This window comes from Falco peregrinus, chromosome 6, assembly GCF_023634155.1.
Source record: "Falco peregrinus isolate bFalPer1 chromosome 6, bFalPer1.pri, whole genome shotgun sequence".
Taxonomy (NCBI): domain Eukaryota; kingdom Metazoa; phylum Chordata; class Aves; order Falconiformes; family Falconidae; genus Falco; species Falco peregrinus.
The window spans coordinates 46462566-46483680 of record NC_073726.1 but is presented as its reverse complement, the minus strand read 5'-3'; the positions used below and the strand labels follow the sequence as shown (position 1 = coordinate 46483680).

The following is a 21115-nucleotide window of genomic DNA, read 5'->3' as shown; positions in this document are numbered from 1 at the left end:
AGACCTAGACATCTTTTAATTATTTTCTTAGCTGTCTCAATGAATAACTTGCCTCGCAAAACAACAACAGAGGAAAAAAAAACCCAAGAAAAAAACCCAATCCCTTAGTTTGAGGATGGCAGCAAGGAAGCCAAGATTTCTCCTGGTTATCCCAACATTTTTGGGTGTTTGACCATTCTTTTAAGGTTTCTTAAATTAAGACCTCTGCAACAATTTCCTTCACTATGTGACTAGTACAAAGAACAGTAGGGCAGTGATTTAAGGAGTTTGCGTAATATAAATAGGAGGTAACAAAGAACACCTGGACACAGATATCTGTCTATTCTTTTCTCACTGGCAACTACTGTACTTTGATAAAGGAAAAACTGCTGCAGAGCATCCTTGGGTCCCCAAAGCACTCCTCAAAATGATTTTTTTATCAAAAAGAAACAGAAATTGATTATGAGTAAAGGTAACTTAGCATTTGCCACTGTGTTAACAGACAGACTTTCACAAAGGTCAGCCTGGCTCAGTGAAGGTACCTTTGGCTAGATAAATGGGTTCTAGTTATCTCCTAAGCTATGCAAACAGAGGACGCTATTCCAATTTAAGTAAACTCTCAGCTGCAGAAATGTCCCCACCAGAACAGTGAAAGTTCAGTGATGTAATACAGGTCTAAAGCTGGACATTTAGGCCATTGAATCCACCTTCTTTTAGAAGCAAAAAAGGTTGTTGTACAGTCTACCACTGAAGAGTAAACTTTTGTTATCAATTCAATGCACTTGTTCAAGGAAAGCCTTATGTAAAAAAGGTGACCTTGAAAGTTATCTGAGCCTCAAAGACTGCTCATATAAGTTCAATAGGAGCAAAGCAAACAATCTGGCCTCGCTACCATAGGTCAAAGTATGTAATCTTTAAGAATAGCACGGCTTAAACTGGTTTTCTGATTTGGCAGTTGCATCTTACAGGCAAGAGGTTGAATCATCCCATCTCAGTATTACCACACTAAGCTCTCTGTGTCAGGAAGAAGCAGTACAGGCATTAGTACATGACAACTGGGTCACTAGCAAAAGCATCAAGTATTTAAAACATGCCTTTCCCAAGTCTGACTCAGAACTAAGGAATTACAGGCACATTCAGGAATTCACTGCAAGACTGGGAAGCACAACAGTTAAAGGAATATTCATTCCCAAATAAACATTAAAAAGGTTTAGTCATCGTCAAGCAAATCACTTCTGGTGCCACCAGATTTCTTAGTATATGTAAAAATAAATGAAAAAAAAAAAAAGCAAGAATTAGCATTACTTAAATTGTTGAGTCCTATCTACACATCTTACATCCTATTTATATACAGGCTGAATCCTAGGCTGTTACAGAAACCCCGTAAACTGAGATCATTGGGTAGAGCACAGAGGTAGAACAGAAAAGTCCTTAGAAAAGATACCCCCAAAAGACAGGCAGGAGCTTGTAGAAAGGTTAATTGGACAAATAAGTACCCTTCAGGTGAACCCAAATTAAGATGTAATGACTGAAGAACTTGACAAGTATTAGCTAAAGGTCAAACATTATAGTGATGACACCCAAAGCCACTGATTAAGAAAACAAACCTAACAACAAAAACATTAAGGCATTTTGTCTTGTTCTGCCACTACCCAGAGGACACTTTAGTAAAGGCCTGTTAATGTTTCAGTTATTTCTAGAGTCAAGAGAACTATACAAATATTTAAGAAATTCTGCTACACAGACTATATTTAGGAGTTGATCTCAGAACTCACCAAAGAGATGGGGTGTGTTTTCAATTTTGTCCATGGTATCTGCAAGGGAAAACATTATTCTAAAAGCAAAGTAAATATTAAAAATACAGTGAAATAAAGCATATTTTTTTTAGAATGTTTTATGTATACAAATTTGTAACTTCTGAAGTCATAATAATACTACTTTCAAAATATCAAGTTTATCTGAAAATAGCGTATAGCAAATTTATATACACAGACATTTTAGGCATTAACAGAACTTCAAAATCTCGTTATCACTGAGCAGAAAACAGAGGGACAAAACAGAATCTGTCTCTTTAATAGTGAGTTGTCAAGCATCAGAAAAAGCAACCACTGTCTTCCACATTCTTTGCTTTAAAAGGAAAGAAAATCCACATTTGCTCTGTTGGCCTACAAATGGATACCTGCAACAAACTATCAAGTTCAGAAAAATCAGGACAATCTCCCATTAGAGGGAAGTTAAAAAAAAAAACAAAATGAAAAAAACCCAAAAGACTGAAGAGGTGCAAGGGTTTGACCAGATCATTACTTCTGTCAAAAACAAGCCACAGCTTCACTTCCTACTCTCATGAGTATATTCTAGGAATGATGTTATACATTGTTTCAATTCTTAGCAGCCACAAGGACCACAAAAGCAGTATCTACTAGATTTAGTGTCTCCAGATTTCCCTCAGAGACCAGAACCCCTCAAAAATATAATCTTAGAAACAGTAAAAGAACAAGAGGTAAAGCAATAGAAAGAGAGGAGCAAAGAGAAGAAATAACAAAAAAGTGAATAATAATTATAGTGGACTAATTACCATGGGCAAATACAAGCTTTTATCTCTACCCGTATTTCAAAACATGCAGAAATAAATTCTACTAAGAAAAAAAATTTTTTAAACCACCACTTATTTTCATCACTTCCATACATATTCCATGTTTCCACATGAGAAACAGAAATTAGTAAGAAATTACTGCTGGTAACATCTTTGGTTTTTCTCCAAAATTTTAACCAAGCACTCATCACAATCTTCCCTTAATACAAAAGTTGCTTGAAAGTTTACAGAGACACAAAGAAAAAAGAAAGACTTAGCTAAATACTATTCGAGCACAATAAAATACTTACCCTAATGGATGCTTTATTGCAAAAGACCTTGTTTATAGCAAGCCATGTTGGAAGATCCAGCATGTTCTGAAGCACCTCTTGATCCAGCTCTAAATTGGTCAGTTGACCTTCCCCCTTTAATGTGCTCAGGTTGATCTTGTCAGGTGACAAATTTTTGGTGAACCTAAAACCAAACATGCACCTTAAGTAAATGCACGCAAGGCCATCACAGCTGTCACACATATAGCTGCCACTCTAACTTAAAGGAATGGTCTGGGGGTGAGGAAATCATCTTAGGTTCTTAGGTACAATTTCATCCTGAAAAGAAATGGTACCATGGAATTGCTTTCTCCCTCTAAATTTCTGCATCTCATTAACTCCATTTACAAATATATGAACAAAATTAAACATATTATGAGGTATCTTGAAATCTGTCCATCACCCAGAAAAACAAATCCTTGATTAAAAGTATTAACTATTTATTTTAAACTGTATAAGGTAGAATTGATTCCATTTCACTTTTCCTTAGTTTTTCAAAGGAAGGGGGAAAAAAAAAATCCCAACCCTCTACACCTTATACTGTCATTCTTAGAGCAAGCAGGAGTGGCTTAGAATTCACTCAGCAGGAGTAACTAAAAGCTACTCCTTATAAATAGTATCTTTCTATATATATTTACAGTTAAAATCTCGAAAGTAAAAGTTTTATTTACAATGTCCATGAAGTTTAATCCTAGAATTTAGTAATAAATTAGAAATAGACAAACATACATATTCATACATACATAGCAGCATGGTGTACATAGTAGATGAAAATTTGAAAGGCCAATCTCATACACAAGGGCTAAAAAATGTAACTATTTAAGAGTACATATGTAATAAGTTTCATTACACTTCAAAGTCACTATGATTTACTGCTACAACAGAACAATCTATGTGACTGTCAAATGGTTCACATCCTTGTGAGATAACATGACAAAAATCATGGGTACTCTATCCCCAGACCAACAGCTGTAGCATTATATTCACCATGAGCAGAAGCATAGGCTACACAAACACACTTGTGTTCTGCCATGCAAAATTGTTTCTGCTTACAAACTGGGTCTTATTTTACATGATTAGGTAGTAGAAAATACTACCATTTGCATTATGCTTTGTGACTCTTCCCACCAAAATCTCCCCACACTGATGTTCCGCAGGCAGAGAGCACTGGGGTTGGTCTGACCCAAATCAGGGAACATCACCCTGAAGCCATACCCCAAGGAGTGCAACTCCAGTATTTCCTTCCCATTCAAGAAAGCAATTTCTAACTGAACTATGAAGTCCTTATTACATCAGATACTCAGGGGGAGATGGTGGAAGGTGAAGAAGGCAAAGAAGGCTGGCAAGCTTTTCCTCTTAACAGTTTCCAAGTGTGGCTTGAAACATGGTACGCATTTTCTCAGTCCAGCTGCTTTACTGCATTCTTGTGATGGTAAGCTTTGGAAATGCATTTACCTAGCCTGACAAAATGCAAACGCTCATTTTTAACAGTCCTGTGAAACATTCAGCCAGACATCATAAACTTACAGTTTCATCACCTGTCGATTTAATCACAAAAAGGAACTCCCGAAGATCAAGACATCTGGAGGTGGAGGTGCACAGGGGAAGAAGTTTGTTCAGATTTTTTTTTTTTTTTTACTATACCATCTGAAATTATTCAGAACGTATTTGCAAATAATACTAGACTTGTTTCTTATGATAAAAGTGTTGCAGTCATTTCTTTATTGCTTACAAGGCACAAAAAATCCAGCCAGAATGAGCTTTGGTTCATGAAGATTTTCAGTACTAAAAATATATTAAGATAAGGCTATTGACAAATATATTTTGCTTGACAACTAATGTACTTCTCCATTCAGAAACATTACGAGGAGATCAAAGGATTTAAAATTATTTAATTTTCTGGTTACCCTTCTTTGTTCATTTTAACAAGAAAAGAGTAATGGGAAGAGCTGAATAACCTGCCTCAGTAAAACATCCCATTAGTAACTGCAAAATATAAAGCCTCCTATCTCAGAAATCATATTGACAAGTCTCATCTGACTCACCCAGTTCAAATACTTAGAAGAAAAAAAGTAGCCATTGAATGTTTTCAGTCACATCATAGTACCTCTCACCCTTGACGTTCTGGATGAGAGACAACATTAAACTAACAACAATTTGTGGGTTTTAAGTCACATTTATCAAGCAAATGCCAAAACATTCTGCCATTACACACAAAACATCTCCTGAGACTCAGAGTCTGTGGAGCAAGTCCTGCTCAGGGTTCCCCGTTGCTATGTCACACCAGAAATGCCACTCAACTTGGAGACAGATCTAACCATCATCTTGGTCTCAACTGCAGACACATCACAGTGAAACCCAGAGGATCTACAGGAATGGGTTTCCAAACTTGACAGAGAAAAATACACCAAAATACCATTAAGGATGAGAATGAAGTCAGCAAAGCCAGTCTTGAGTTCCTTCTGACATCCTTCAAACTGACAAGCCAGTCCCTCCCAACAAGGAGGAGGAGGAGGACAGGGAAAGCAATCTCAACAAGGATCATGATTTCCCCCACCATTTCTACCTTCCCCCCCTTTTAATTCTTCCAAGAGTGTTGCTTTGAATTTGTTATCTCTCCTGCAGTCAGCAAAAGGAAAAATGCTCTGAATGTTGCTTCATTCAACATAGACTGACATAGAGGATCTCCACCTGTAAGACTACAGCCTTCATTTCAAGAGTTAAAGAAAGAAACTTCTAACAGGTGAGTTGTGAGAAGGTATTTCACATGTAGACACCACTAGCAGCAGATCTCTTCATTCTCCTTCCACAGCTGGAACTCAATTGAGTGATACTGTGGCATTTCCTCAAAACCCATAGTAACTTCATAATACACAACAACCGCATCTGCTTTGTCTATCTGCTTGTCCAGAACCAATTTTCCACTGAGGATGCCAACACTTTGTGGTTTTGTGCCAGTTCCTTGCTCTACAGAATACACTTTTGTTTGCTGAAGATTTTCAGCACTTCAGAAACATTTCATACTACTTGATATAACAGGAAAACCTTTTAGTTTTATACAGTGGCCTCAACTTAAAAAATAAAAAAAATTACAAGTTTGTCTATTTGGACAGCTAGCCCTGCAAAACACATTGTGATCATATCCGTTAGAGTTTACAAGAATTCAGATCTTCATACACAAAATTAAAAGAAGAGACAAATGACAAAAAAAAAAAAACCAGCATTTTGAATTAAAAATTAAATTTAAAAAAGCACTGGGGCAACCACAATACTCCAAATGGTATTGTTCTAGGATCCCATGGTACATCAAAGCAGGACATGCCCCAGTGAGCCAGAGAGCTTTGACTTTCCTTTCTGGTGTGCTTTGCACTTGGTCAACAGAGACTCGGGGAGAATACGTACCACAGACACTGATGTGTGTCTAGTGCAAGTTCTAGTGAACTTGCCATGAATTGGTATAATCATCACTGACAAAATTGTTACTATTAACTTTTGATTTTATTAACTAATGTTAATATTATGCTAATAGTCTGGTGTTGGAGACATTTTTAGTATTTATTGCCAGGCAAAATCAAAGGAGAAGGCAGCATGGCTTTGGAGGTTTGCAAGTTATCTTTATCTGAAGAACTGCTGTGTCAGTATGGTAACCTAAAATGCTTAATTGCTTGGACTTGGGAACTTATTAGGCTATCATATTTATGATACAACTTTTATGTAAAGCGAAGAAGTACTTCCCATTTAGGGTAGAATCATGGAATTCTGAATATGTAATAATTAGAAATCTTGAAACATCATGACATGATCCGTGATTTAAACATTCTCAATGAGCTTTTCATATAACTACCCAGAACTAACATTATCACCAACTTCATAATATGCACACATTCTTCTCTCTGACTTGGCACATGCAAACAGCTCTCCCCCAGCTTGCCATTTGTTTTTTCACCCTGGTGCTCATTCCTTAGGATGAGTTAATTACTCATTAAAAACTGGGTCAAATTGGGAGTGGAGGCCTGGATAACAGGGGCATTTCCCTGCACAACATACCATGAACTCCTGAGAGATCTTTCTTTTCTAGGGAACAGACCAAGTGTTAATACCCAGTACTTGGTACAAGAAGTAAATAAAGCGGAACAGGGAAAAAGTAAAAGGGGAGGGCAAGAGGAATGGACATAAAGGACGTGGCTGAGTTCACCAAAGCCTTCTGTTACATTGCTTTGCTGTGGCAGTAAGACATCACTGTTATTGAGGCAATACATACTTGGTTTGCTAATACCACAAGTTATACTTAGCAAAACTCTTTTCAAAGATTTTGTTTCAGCTTCACAAACTACCCTTCCTTTCTCAAGGCATATAATTTGAGATTTGAATTACTATATCTGACACCATGAATTTCATTTCAGTTTTAATACTCAATTCTATAAGGTAGATTAATGCTATAAAATATTTCACACTTTAAATGCAAGAATCCAGAAATAGCAAGTTATCAACATCACAAGCAGCCTGACATAGCTCCCTTGGTTACATACATATACACACACACACACACACGCTCGCACCAAATATTACTATGCAATTAGATAGACAGTTCAACTTCAGTTTACACAACACAGACTAAGTTGAGCGGAAAGCTTGAAAGACTGCACAATAACAGCACAGTAGTAAGAATCATATGTAGAGTAGTAAATTACAATCATTGTATTTTGTCAGGACCACAACAGTTATTTTTTCCTCTAAAACAAGTAAAAATCTACACCGAAGATGCATTTTTTCCTTACCTGAAATACTTATTTTTCTAAAGTTTTGTTTGTGACAATGCAGGCTTTGAGCTCTGAACAAAGCACTCCACTGTGCTTGCAGAGAAGATGGCCAAGAAGTGAAACAAAACATAACCAAGAACAGCTGAGAAGACAGAGGAAAACACTTCTCTGAAAGCACAAGCTTATGGTTTGTATAACAAAGGCCACAGACCACATGAAGCTTAGAGCAGCACTCCACAAAGGTTTGGAGAGAACACCAGATGCCTTGTCATATTCGTCAACAGAAACTCCAACCTCTGGATTTAAGAGAGAAACAACAGAAGTCTGGATTACATTTGGACACAGGATTCTCAGCTGTTTTGCACATCTACTGAATATCCAGTCTCTTCCACCTGGCTCCACCATATGCCTCCCCTGCTTTTTAAATAAAATTCTTTCAGCAACTTGATCCTACATGTTTGTCCTAATCATGACAGACTATTAAATCATAGTATGTGCCACATGTTTTGCTTACCTCCTTGCTATGAACTAGGACTCCTGTCCTGGTTTTGGCTACTAGAAAGAAAATTAACTCTTTAAGGAGTTGTCCTGGTTTTGGCTGGGATAAAGATGTACAATTCACAACAACTGGCTCTGAAAAAGGGAAGCATGGCCTGCCAAGCACTGGCAACTGCATCAATAACAAAACAGCAGAAATGGAACAGAAAGACAACTGGTTTTTTCTTTTTCCCTGTTTCACCTGCCTGAACCATGTGATTAGATCAGTAAGGAACTCAATGTGATTTCTGAAGCAAGAAAAATGGTCTTTTTTCAATTGAGTTTGAGGAAGGTATTGGCTTCCCACAACTCCAGGTAACAGAGAGAAGGAGAGCTACTATTATTCTGCTCACCGTACCACTTCATATTAAGACTTCATGTTTAAATAGAAGAGGAACAGAACTAATTCTTTGACAAAATCTGCCACAGAAACAAAGCACTGGGATAACCAGGGTGCGCATTGTTATGAGTGAGCTCCTCTCATCCAGTGTAACATCATAAACCAAAGCTCATTTTTGATAACTGGTTTGATCTGAAAAAAACCCAAAAATCTAAATCCCTCTCACTTTTAAATAAGAAAAAAAAAAAATCACACCAAATAGCATGCTGCAGGCAACAGAACAATTTCCTCTCTCATGCTTTCTTTCCAGTAGCCAGAAGAAATATCAGCGTCTCAGGAACCTCATCACCTGCAGACACTAAGTTCAAGAGTGTTGCTATACTTCTCCCCACAGCAGCACATCACTAGTTAAGTCCAAACTACCAAGATGTTTAGATCTATTTAGAGAGCAAAAAGTCCTAGGTGAGAAGGAGACAGACTCCCTAGATTAAAAAACAACTCTGCATAGCAGTAATATTCAGCACAATGACATTCAGAAGAGTTCTTAGTAGCATTCCCTTCCTGATCCAGGTATGATCGGAGAGAAAAGGTGAGACAGACAACAGTCATACAGGGCTAAAGCTTCAGTTGCCATTAAATGAACAGCAGACAGACTAAAGACAAACTTCACAGATGCAGCAAGTGATTGACCTGTATTGAAACAGTAAGGCACTAATGAGAATTTTGCATGGATATTATAGCCATGGAACAAAATTAAAAAAAAAAAAAATCTGTAAAAGATGCCTATTTTAAGCCTTCAGACCTATGAAAAAAGATTAGAATGAAGCAACTGATACCTTCTTCTGGTACTTTAAAAAACTTCAACCAAAAACCATCACAAAGGCTGCTACAAAAATTAACTATACAGTAAAGGCTTAAGGATAGTAGAAACTGGTCAGAAAACTAGAAGAGCAATGATATCTAGTATGTTCAAATGACACACAGAAATCCAAAGGCAATTAATATATTTAGTAATGACCTAGAAAAAGTTGGCGAACTGTGAAGTAACAGAAACCTTTATGTGAATCCTGGCTGTCCTAGGGATGTTCTAATTTTAATGCAATGTATTAAAGTAGTATTTCACACAGCCAGAAACCATTAGCTATAGTTTATGTAAGATTTGCAATAGATGACTTTTAGCTCCGCAGGCTGTGTTAAAATGTGTAAAAGTTGACACGTAACATTAAAGTCGCATTAATCATGTCCACAAAAACTGACCTTCTGAGGAACCCAAGATATCAGCAAATGGCTTTGCAGCAACAGCTAGCTCACTGATGATGCAAGATACTGAATATCCGAAGATATAATTCACGAAAACTACTAGGTTCTAAATGAAAGATACATTTTTAGGAAATAAAGCTGGAAGATAAGAGATAATTGAAAAACTGCCTGGGATACATGAAGGTTAAGGTGCTTCTATGTATATAAAAAAACAAATGGTAAGTAGTACTAAACATGCCCACAAAATATAGCACGCCCTCACCTTGGATGCTATATCAATTTCTGAAAATATTAACACTAATATAGAAACAGAGAGGATAAACAAAAAGATTAATGACAAAGTAATGAACCCTGCAGAAAAAGTTAACTGGATGCTTGTTTATCTTAACATAAGAACAAAAACACACAAAACTAAAAGGGAACACATTTAAAGGCAATAAAAGGAAACACTCACTGCAGAACATTTAAGGCCCATAAACACATCAGGATAGAATACAGTACCAAAATCAAAAGCTCAAAAGGATTAAAAAAACCCACAAAACTAAGGCACTTGTAGGGTTTGTAGGGAAAGGTAGTACCTTTTATGCCTACGACATAGCAGGATTAACCCGACGCACTCCGACGCAAACACCTAAGTTCTTTACTTAAGAACATTGACAGTACATTAATTTGCAAATAAACACTTGTGAGGATAAAACTTTAATATTTCTAGACAAAAAAATTCCCACAAACAATGATGCACTCACATTCTGCACCAGGAAGAGATCACTAACATAGCACTGTAAAATGTCACCACCACTGTCAGCAGCCAGTGGCAATATACAGTGGACATCATTTTGGTGGTCTGACAGGCTATCTCCAGCCTTTATCCGGAAGTAATCCATATCAGCAATGTTTTGTTTTGCATGGATTCCCAAATACCATGCAGTTTCCTCCAAAGAAGCCTCTATCAGTAGATGAACTGCAAGGGCTACCATTCTCTCAGTCTGCCGGCTGTACAGAATCACAGGGGACTCCTAAATTGCAATACCAACTGCAGCAGCTACACCTGTTACCAGACTTTTCAAGCACACCCCTTGCTACCTATGATACCTGCCTGGCACCTTCTTACACCTTCCAACACCAATATGTACAGGAGAGGGGTATCACCCCTTTACCCATGAGAAATGTGGCCACTCCACACAAATGCCTGCATACTCTATTTAATCACACCTTGAACTTCCGTAGAATTGTCAGGTGTGCATTTGGTGGTTGAGTGCAAGATGGAGAACCGTGCATGGCCTCCTGGATGTCCAGCATGGAGATAACTGCATGATCTGCTGCACAGCACCTTGCAAAAGTGCTCATGGGCCAGCCCTATGAAGCAGGACAGGGCATTCCCCAGTTTGCACACCCGGCCTTACTGCTCTCACCTGGCCACAAGTTACAGCAGACTAGACAAGTCCAAAACTCTACCTTCAGCCCTACAGCTTCAGGTGGAACTTTCTAGGCCACTATACAGGACCTGAATCACCTAACGCTTACCAGGCCTTTTGACTTATCATAAAGACAGATCTTCCTTTCCTTAGATCGCTAATTAGGACCCTGACTCAACAACCAGCCCATACCTGTGTAACATGTCTGGTACAGTGTCACACCACCCCTCTTACCTCTCCCATCCTAGAAGGTGAAGCAATAAATAGTACTGCTGTGCTGATGCCTTCCAAATAATTGCATCACAACACAGAAGGACTTCAGCAGGGACTCCCACTCCAGCTGACTTTCTAAAGGCTGCTTAGTACCCCCTTAGACCCATTCCGTACTTTCTGAAACACTGACAGCCCCACCAACTCTCTTGACAGTGTATTAAGCTTCCTCTAGTTAATTCTGTAATAATACGTACAGGAAATTATCTTCTTTCTGTTTGGAAAAACTGTATTGGTTGCTCTTTGGGTACAGGCAGAACTGAAACAGCTGCTGTCATCAACGCCTATTATCTAATTATGTGTCATGCAGCACATCTGCTCAGACATAGCCAAGCACTGTGCATAAACAAGGAGCTTACGCTGCACGATAATCATCTTGTAAGTAAAATACTGCTCAAGCAATTTCTCTTTAATTTACAGTAAATCCTCAGACAGATCGGTATTAGCTTTTCCATTCCATGAGCCTTTTTGCATACCACTTACACAAGCACAGAAATAGTCAGTACTGTCAAATCCAAAAATCTTGTTTCAAACATGACAATTATATATATACATGACAGACCTTAATACATACATTGAGTAATAGGTAACATAAAATTCTTAATATACTAAACCATATGTGGCAAGGTATACGCAACTTGCACACTGTAGGCCAAAAGAAAATAACACCTCACATTTTGAGAATTTGCTTCTACCTGATAAACGATTAAATCCTACTCAAAATACAACATTCTGCACCTAATACAAAGAAAATCCATTCGATGCAAAATAATTTTATAGATTTAAAATCAAGAAATAATGGTGCACTGTAAAAACATGACATCATCTGCCATTTGGAAACTGCATCATTTATTTATGTGACATTAGCAGATTATAATCTTAATGCTAACTAATCAGATCTCATAACAAAATAAGATTTTTTGATACAACATTAACTATAAGGACTATTTGAAAAAAAATATTCAGCTGTTCTCTTATGTAAACTAGGTAAAACGCTGATGGATCCTTCACATATCTACCAATACAGAATTAATAAACATCAAGTTATGGAAAGGAATTAAGTAGGTGTACATGATAAACAGCCAAAGTCAAATAGTCTAAAGATATTGAAAAAACACACCTAGAAGATTATATTTAAAAAATACACAAAGGTATGTTTATAATGGGACTGTTCATTTACTTCACAAACCAGTTTTGCAAATCTAGATTAGGACTTGAAAAAAAACCCCAAACCAAAACACAGTTGCATAGCAAGCAATTACTTTTTTGCAGAATCACGTTGCAAAAAACAAACAAGAAAGAAAACCCAGTTAACATTTTACAGAGCTCAGTTTCACTCCTTAACTTATATAAATGCATACCACCTCTTACACTTACTCTAAAGGTGGGAGAGGGGAAGTTACCTGAGGGCAAGGTATTCAGACAAAAGGCCCCTATTCCTGGTGAAAGCAAGTGGTCAGTTGCCAGGGCTTCCGAGAAGCTTCTGGTACTCATTTTGGTAGTAAGGATATTCACAGCAAACCAATCTCCACCAGAGCCAGCTGGGATCGCTGCAGGGAACGGGACACAGGGGACACACAAGGGATCAAGTTCAAAGGGAAAAAGGAGTGATACAATAATGTAAGAGAGTTTTAGCTAAAGAGAACTGCAGTTACAACAGTTTGTTACACATCATGACATTACAGAACAGGAAACAGACCTGTGTAAAATCCTAGATTCCCATTAGAATACCCCATGCTGTCTGATACGACAATACTGCAGCCATGTTTATTTAAATAAACAGCTTATGGAGAAAATCTTAATCAGGCAGAACAGGTCCATATAATACAGCAAACTGGCTTCAGAGCTACTCAGTAAGTGTATTTGGAATGTGTGAAGGAAGATAGCCCAGAGGCACAGCATAAGATGTTTTTATTTTATTTTGAAATGGGAGACAACTGTACTGTTTTGTTTTGCCTAGCTCGAGATTTCCCAGCCCACATTATTTGTGAGTTCATCGTGTCTCAACTTCACCTATTCAAAATCCACAAAAGTAAAACATGACTCTACAGACAGAGGTAAGGAAAGGGGACTTCTTGGGTTTGTTTTGGAATTTGGAGTGGTGCCACAAAGACCTGCACACCTTTAACATTCTGATCTTGTAAGCTATGAAATTTTAGTACATTAAGTTTCTTAATAATTTTAAAATTAAAATCTTTAACTTGGCAAAGCATGTAGTAATTTAACTAAAGAAAGTTTCTGATAACTCTTTTCACTTTGAAAAGATGCCTCAGCCTAAATATAATTAATTCCTACACTTTTACACTTTGGAGTACAATAAAATGCAAGCGTTTGGACAGTGCCCTTGATAGGCAGTTTGTTGGGATATTTGACCAGTGTTTAAGAGATTTACACTAAAGTGAATTACAGATACCTAGTTACAAATTATTATTTTTCTCAGGCCTTGAGATCCCCAGCAATGGGAGCAGCTACTACATGAAAACCGTTCCAGAAGTAAGCAACCACGTAACTTCCAGATTCCTGGGTAGCTGGATCCCAAGATTGCTTCCTTGGGAGTCAGGTAACAGGAGCAGCCAACTCTTCCGAGAAAATAAAAGCTCTGGTATTCTAAAGCTATACAGTAAGCTGCATGGCAGAGCTGTCACAAAACCTGTGCTGGGGGCATTCCTTACACAGCAAGGCTCATACATGGATGCAGGGGAGCCTGGAAGTACTAAGAGCCACCACCTGAGCTATAGCGCTTTTCTTACTTTCCCCTATTGTTTCCTTTCATGAAAAGAGGAGACAATGGATCTGAACCCTGGTTAGGACCAACTCCACAAAGGTGTACAGAAGAACTCCTGCAGGAGCTATCAGATTGAGAAAGCTGGGTTCCCCCACAAGCAGCCAAAACCTAGATATGTTGTTCTAACTACTTATTAGCAATTATTCTCACGATTTGCAAGAATTTATAAATGCCTTTATAATTCCATTAATGTTTTATCAGAAATTATGTAATTTCCTTTGCCCAATCTGCTTGTAGAAGAAAGAAAAAAATAAAACAAAATACACTTTAACAAGTACCTCACTGTGAAAGGTATTTAGTAGATACTTTTATCCACCTTTGATATAAAAAAAAAACCAACAGGGCTTTGGCAGTAGAAATACCAAATTTCAAAAAATGTAACTGGGGCTTTGTTTTGATTCTTACATACTCCATAATCATTTGAACATAGGACAGACACCATTTTAATCCTCACAGGCTTTATTTAGATACCCTTTTTCCTGAGAACGCTCCACACTAGTGCATCAGCTACTTGAACACAAAGTAATCCTCAACATAATTTTCGTTCTGAATCTTATTTCCCAGTAAAACTAAGAGTCATTTAAAGAAAATGACTGTATACTACACAAGTAAAATGCTGCTAATTCCTGTTGATTCTGCAAATGCACTAATTGTTATCACTTATGCGTAAGTTGTCTGACTTCAAAGTAGTTCAGCAGAACTTTCATTATACAAATAAAACATCTGCAGAAACAGCATCCAGATTTATAACACATTTGCAAAAATAGTATAAAACAAACTGAAAACTAGATATCAAATTCTGTTTATTTTATTAACAGAAATGCTACTGAAAACTTCAAACGATCTTCTGGGATATAACACAAGATTTAATATTAAATCTTACTAAATATAATGTTTAAGAATTCTACCAGCAAATACATTATTGCTCGTTTATCTCAGAAATACCTTCATAATTTCATAAAGCACCACAGCAATTTCAGTTTGGCCTTGTACAAGATGATCTGTTACAAAAGCTTAAAGTAAAATATGACACAAAGCTACTAAAATAATATAAAGTGAAGGGTTTTTACATTTGCTGAAAAAAAAACATTTATTGATTCCTTTATGCTCATCAGAACATTACCAACACACTCACAAAGACAAAACTGTTGGCATGAAGTCTCCACTTAAATACAAAAAGTACTGAATTTCAAACATAAGGGAGTTTAATACAGGATTATAATGTAACTTTAAATTGCTCTTTCTCTTTGTTCTCCTCTGCTGTCTCAAGCACTTCTGCTTTACTACCTGTCCTTTTTCAGACTCCATCTTTCACTATGTGCAGCATTTAAGACAGACATTATGCTAATGATTTCCGTAAGCATTCGCATTCAACAGAGATTGATTCATTCAGAATAATGTAGATTGTTACATCTACATTGTGTTTTGTGACGTGTTTTTTCCCCACATACTACACAAGCCAATAAAGTCAGTCGTGTAGAATAACTATAAAATCTTCAGTACAAGCAAAGAGAGAAGTCGTTTTACACTTATTCTACGAAAAGTAAGCACTTCGTGTTCATTGGCTGGCTAAAACAATTTGAAAATTTTCACAAAATTCAAGTGAGATAGAAGTAGAATACACAAAACTGAAAATAAGCAAAAATTCTACTTCTGCTAGTAGCATTAGTTTCAAAGTTCATCCAAACAATTTTGGTCATTTAGTTACAGGAACGAACAAGCCCATTCTGACCAAATAAAGGTGTTACACTGGTAGATTCCAAAAGGAGTCATCTGAGATTTCTTGAGATGGTAACATCCCTCACCAAACCGCACATCTTAATAGTATAAAAGCAGGGTGATATGCAGGTCAAATACTTAAGCAGGACACGGTAGCAGTAAAGTTGTCCCAGATGATGTAGAATATCACTGTTTATAGCAGGATCAGCTGATACCCGACATCCATTCAATTAATATGCTAATCTGTAAAATCAATCTTCATATGCACTTTAGAATGACTTCTGAACTACAAAGTGAAAAAACTGTCATGAAATTTACTGCAGTTTTCTTCTATTGAAATATTAGTGTTTTCACATCTATTACTTCAGGTAAGTAAAAGTAAAGAACGTCTACGTTCAGGCAGAACATTAATGACACAAACTGACAATTCGGGTTTCAGCCATATAAAATACTTCTAAGCCTCTTACTGTTTTCTTTGTGAAAACAGCAAACAAGATTCAAACAAAGAATGTAATTTTTAAAGTCTTCTCATTGGTAAACTTAAGAGTTATTATCTGATTGAGATGAAGAATGTAGTATTCAGTGGGGCTACTTAACTCAACGTAGAGCCACAGTGTGTAAGCTTTCCTTCATGCTTCCTAGACAAATTTTGATAAGCAATTTTTTTTTTTCCCCACAGAAAGGTGTGGATATTGCAGATGCTTACACAGAAGACTCAGTTAGACCACTCATTAACTAGAAAAGATAATTCCAGTCAATGATAACTAAAAGCCAAAATGGGAAAACACCTGAAAAACCCTTACACAAGTCTGTGTCAGTAACACCCAATTTCTGTCAGCGTCTTGAATCCTAGTAACTCAAGATTCAAACCCCTGTGGTGGAGATGATCCCCTTATAACCACAGACAGTGTAACAGAAACACTATTGTGTAGTACAGTCTAGAGTCCTGCTGGAAATCTTTAGTATTGTTTTATACACGTCTACAGTCTGAGGAAAAAGTAATGCTGAAGGGTATCTGCTATCACCATAGCAAAGCAATGCACAGAAAATCTTGTAGTAAAAGGTACTATCCAACAAGAAATCTCTCACCCGTGAAAACATGTAACAGCAAAAATGAAGATTCAACACAAGTTTCAGTTCACTGGGGAAGACCTTGACATTAAGAGTAAGTAATCCCAACACTACACAAAAGACTCCTAGACACAGTGTCTTATTCCCACCTTTCTAAAGGATAAGGCCATTATCCAGATACTTGTTTCATTTTAGGGCACATATATTATGAAATAAAGACACTCCACCAACCCCATTTGAAAGAACACACCTTAACACAATATGGAGCTGACAGAAATTCAAGCCTCCATATGACAAATTCATCTCTTCAGCTTAGCAGAAAAATATAGTTTCATATCCTACGCCAAGCACCACGTAATCTGAAGAACAAGAACAACGACATAGAGGTATTTTGTTCCGCATCCTCCGCCTTCCTTTCCATTCTTTTCCCCAGCTTTGGAGGGGAGCAACACATGTTAAAGACAGAGGACGCTGCTTATATTTTTGAAGTTTTTTAAAAAACTGAGAAAGCTAAAAACTCATCACCAGATCCTAACATAATATACAAGTTTGTTATAAACTGAGTAAATAAACTCCACTACCTTCATTGTTCTTAAGCTGTGACACAGCAGTAAGAAAAACCTTTTACAAAAGTAAAAAGTAATTCAGATAACAAAACTGTTCCAAAATGCAGTTTGGATCTTCCTCTTCATTTTGTTCTCAGACCTTAAAGACTCATACCTACGTAAAAATTTTCCCTAGCTAAGGCTCCTTCACAACACCGGTGTTCCTATCAGTTAATCTAAAAGCACTGTAAACTGCTGAATGGAAACTGTACTGCTGAATGACACAATGCTTATAAATTTACATATACAGAATCTAGATAGTAAGATAGCTGAAAATTGCTAACACAGTAGTAACAGATACTGCAGCAATCTTCATGGCAAATATTGCTAAATCAACGATGACTTGGGGAAGCTGGACAAGACCTCCAGACACCCCTTCTAACTTGAACCATTCTGTGATTTGCGGCAAAAAAGCGAAGTACTTCTACGTAACTGAAGATTCAAGTTCTATTTGTTTTTTGAAGTACGTATTAAGTTTGGCTTCGTACAAACATACAAGAGAAATATAATCATAAAAAAATGAAAGTAAATTGAGTAAACAGGGTAATTCTTTCCACTCTTCCTTTATTATATACAGACTTCTTCCAGTTCATTTTCATCCTGCCACTAATACCTGCTTTGCTGAAGATGGCAAGCAGGCATCAGTTTTGAGGAACTATGAAAACTGAAGAACAGGAACCAATACAGTACTAGAGTACAAAGTGAAAGTGTTCTTTGGCACCTCTGTATTAAAGGAAATTACTTACGTATTTGGCTCCACACTGAAATAAAACTGTGTGAAACCTGCCCTAACCATGTTCTTATAAAACATATTAAAAGAAAATCCTGAAAAAAAGAACCACATCATCATTTTTGTTGAAAACCCAAGTTCCTGAAATTTAAAAAGCCACCAGATTTACAGGTGGTCATGTCACTTGAATTTGGTTTTCTGACGTAACCAACTTTCGCAACCACTGAAGCACCAGTTCTGCAGGAAAAAAAAAGATATTATCTGATCATGCGATTAAGAACACCCATAATATGGGGTGTAATAATAATACTTTCTATGTTTTAGGTAGCAAATACACTCCTTCCATGTCTACATAGTGCAGATCGTGAGCCTCAACTTTAACTTGCAGACCTGACGGTTAGATACATCCCCTAATCTTTTTTTAAATGCTAAAATTTGTCACAATTGCTTGATGTAGTCTTGTTGAATAAGCACCCTCCCATCACACAAGGAAGCAAAAAAATTTATCAACATTAAAAAGATTAATTCTAATCAATTCATTAGTTTATTTGAAAAACTAGACAAAATATAGCTCATGTTACTCATGCCCGGTTCCCAAACACATTTTAGACTTTAACCTGTAGCACAAAGACTAGAGTTCACTTCTCTTTCCATACACCTTGCTAAAGAGCACTATGGGAAGTAAGCTCTCTAAGTCAATTAAGTCCAGCGATTCCATGCACATTTCTGATTAGAAAACTGACTCAAGGCTGGTGACATTTTCATAACAGCATTTCCATTTGTACAGTGCTCAGTTATTTTCATGTGAAGACGAGATTTCTTTACCAGCATTCCCTGCTACAAAACTCATGAGTAGGGTCAAGGAGAAAAATTATTCTATTACTGCTTCATACATCATCTTTAGCAAATAGATATCAAAGGATTTGGAATCAGAATTGCATTTTCCCCATGCATCAGCAACAGACTAGTCAGATGACAAGCTGTCATTTCATCTCAGTTGATTTTCTGTTTATTAGCACTGATGAAAATAAACACCTTTCAGAAACATCACACAAAAACAGAACAAAACATTTTGAAAAAAACCAAGCAAATAAAGGACCAATATTTCAGGTTATGTTTTTTGGTTTATAAAAGTAAGCTCTGAAGAACAACAACGCTGACGTATCAGGACAGATCAAGTACCTACTACGTTTTTGTGTCTTTTCAGAAAAGGGGACATATGTAGTGTGGCTTTTGAAAACCGTATCAATCAGACTGTGTACTTTCTGCAGTTTTTCCATCTTTCAAGCACACGACGTTGACAACCACAAAATTTTACAGTGGGTTTTTTGGTTGGTTGGTTGGGTTTTGTTCGTTTTAACCCACGAGGCACGTTAGATGTGATCTCCATCACCCAGAAGCTGTCTTACCACTCGCAACCGGCCGCACCTCCCGCTGCGCGGCCCCGCCGGCGGCTGCGAGGGGCCGTCACGGCGCCCAGCGCTGCGCGGGCCGGGCCCGCTCCCCCGGCGGCCAGTGAGCGGGGGCGGCTCGTGTGGCCCCCCCTCCGCCGCCCCTGAGCACCGACGGGGCGTGCGCTCGTCCCCCGTTCTTTTCCACCCTCCCCCTCACACACCTCCCCGCCGCCACGGGCTGCTCGGGGCCGGGGGGGCTGTCAGCGCCCCAGCCGAGGGGTTGCGCCGTCGCCGCCCGAGGGGACGCGGGCCCGGTGCCGCGGCAGCCCCGGCTCCGCGCCGTACGGCGGCCTGTGGGGGCGGGCACCGTCTGCCCGCCGGGGGGGCGACCGGAGCCCGGCGGTGACTCACTCGGTGACTCCCGCTGCGCCAGGCAGGCCGAGCCCCCTCCTCTCCTCGGGCGGGCGCCCGCGCACCCCAATGGGCCGCCGGGCACCGAGCCGGGGGGCTGGGGGCCATCTGTGCAGCTGTCACCGCCAGACAGCCCCCCACATGCGGCGGGCCGCCGCCTCCGGCAGCCCTCCCGAGGAGGCGGCTCCAGCTCCACCCTCCACTGGCTGAACGAAGCCCGGTCCCCCCGCATCCCGCCCGGGGGCGCAGAACCGGGAGGAGCTGCCGCCGCCCCCCGCTCACCCCTCCCAGCCTAGCCGGGGCACGGCGCCCCACTGACCTGGAGAGATGCTTCAGGATCTGCTTCTTGATAATCCCCGCCATGGCGCCTGCCGGCCCGCGCCCCTCACGACGACCAGCCGCAACCGGGGACGCGCCTCATCCCTCCGCCTCCCCCTGCCCGAGGCGGGGAGACTGCCGGGAGCGGGGCCGCTGCCTCCGCTCGCGCTCACTCGGCGCCCGCCGCCATCTTGGCTGCAGCATCGCCTAGTGACGGGGCGGGGGCGGGGCGGCAGCGGGGAGGCCGGGCCGGAGCCACCGCCCCACGCGGGGAGCGGCCGCACCGGGCAGGCGGGGCGGGAGCACCGGGAGCACCTCCCCGCCCTCCGTGTGCTCGCGGCCCGCTGTCCGCCACTGCCGCCCGGGCGGCTCCGCTGTGCCCCCGCAGCCTCTGCCCGCCGCGGGCCGCGCCGCCCGCCTTCCCTCCGCCAGCGGCTGCGGCTCTCCCGCCTCCCGGGCTGCCACGGCGGCGCTGTGCGTCCCCGCCGGCGGCTCCGTCCCTCCTCCCGCCTGCGGAGCGTGTCCCAAGGGGGCTCGGCCTCCGCCTCCCCGGCACCTTGGGCGACCGGGGTACCGGTTGTTAGGCTTGTTGGAAACCTGTTAGAAAATGCCACTAAAAG

The 21115-nt window shown here is 39.6% G+C and overlaps 1 protein-coding gene across 4 annotated transcripts in view; it reads right to left on the bottom strand.

The window, feature by feature from the left end:
• Window positions 1–20730, bottom strand: part of BLTP3B (bridge-like lipid transfer protein family member 3B) — a 61714-nt gene extending 40984 nt beyond the window's left edge. For 2 of the 4 annotated variants that reach the window (XM_055808766.1, XM_055808765.1), the window contains exons 1-3: window positions 20497–20722; window positions 2863–3025; window positions 1755–1793 (exon numbers count right to left, since the gene is read on the bottom strand). In XM_055808766.1, coding sequence (XP_055664741.1) covers window positions 1755–1793; window positions 2863–3025; window positions 20497–20540 — 246 coding nt within the window. In that variant the 5' untranslated portion in view covers window positions 20541–20722. Of the gene's footprint in view, window positions 1–1754; window positions 1794–2862; window positions 3026–12865; window positions 13013–20496 lie in introns of all 4 variants that reach the window. The other 2 variants (XM_055808767.1, XM_055808769.1) reach the window with 2 other exon arrangements.
• Between the last annotated feature and the right edge of the window lie 385 nt (window positions 20731–21115).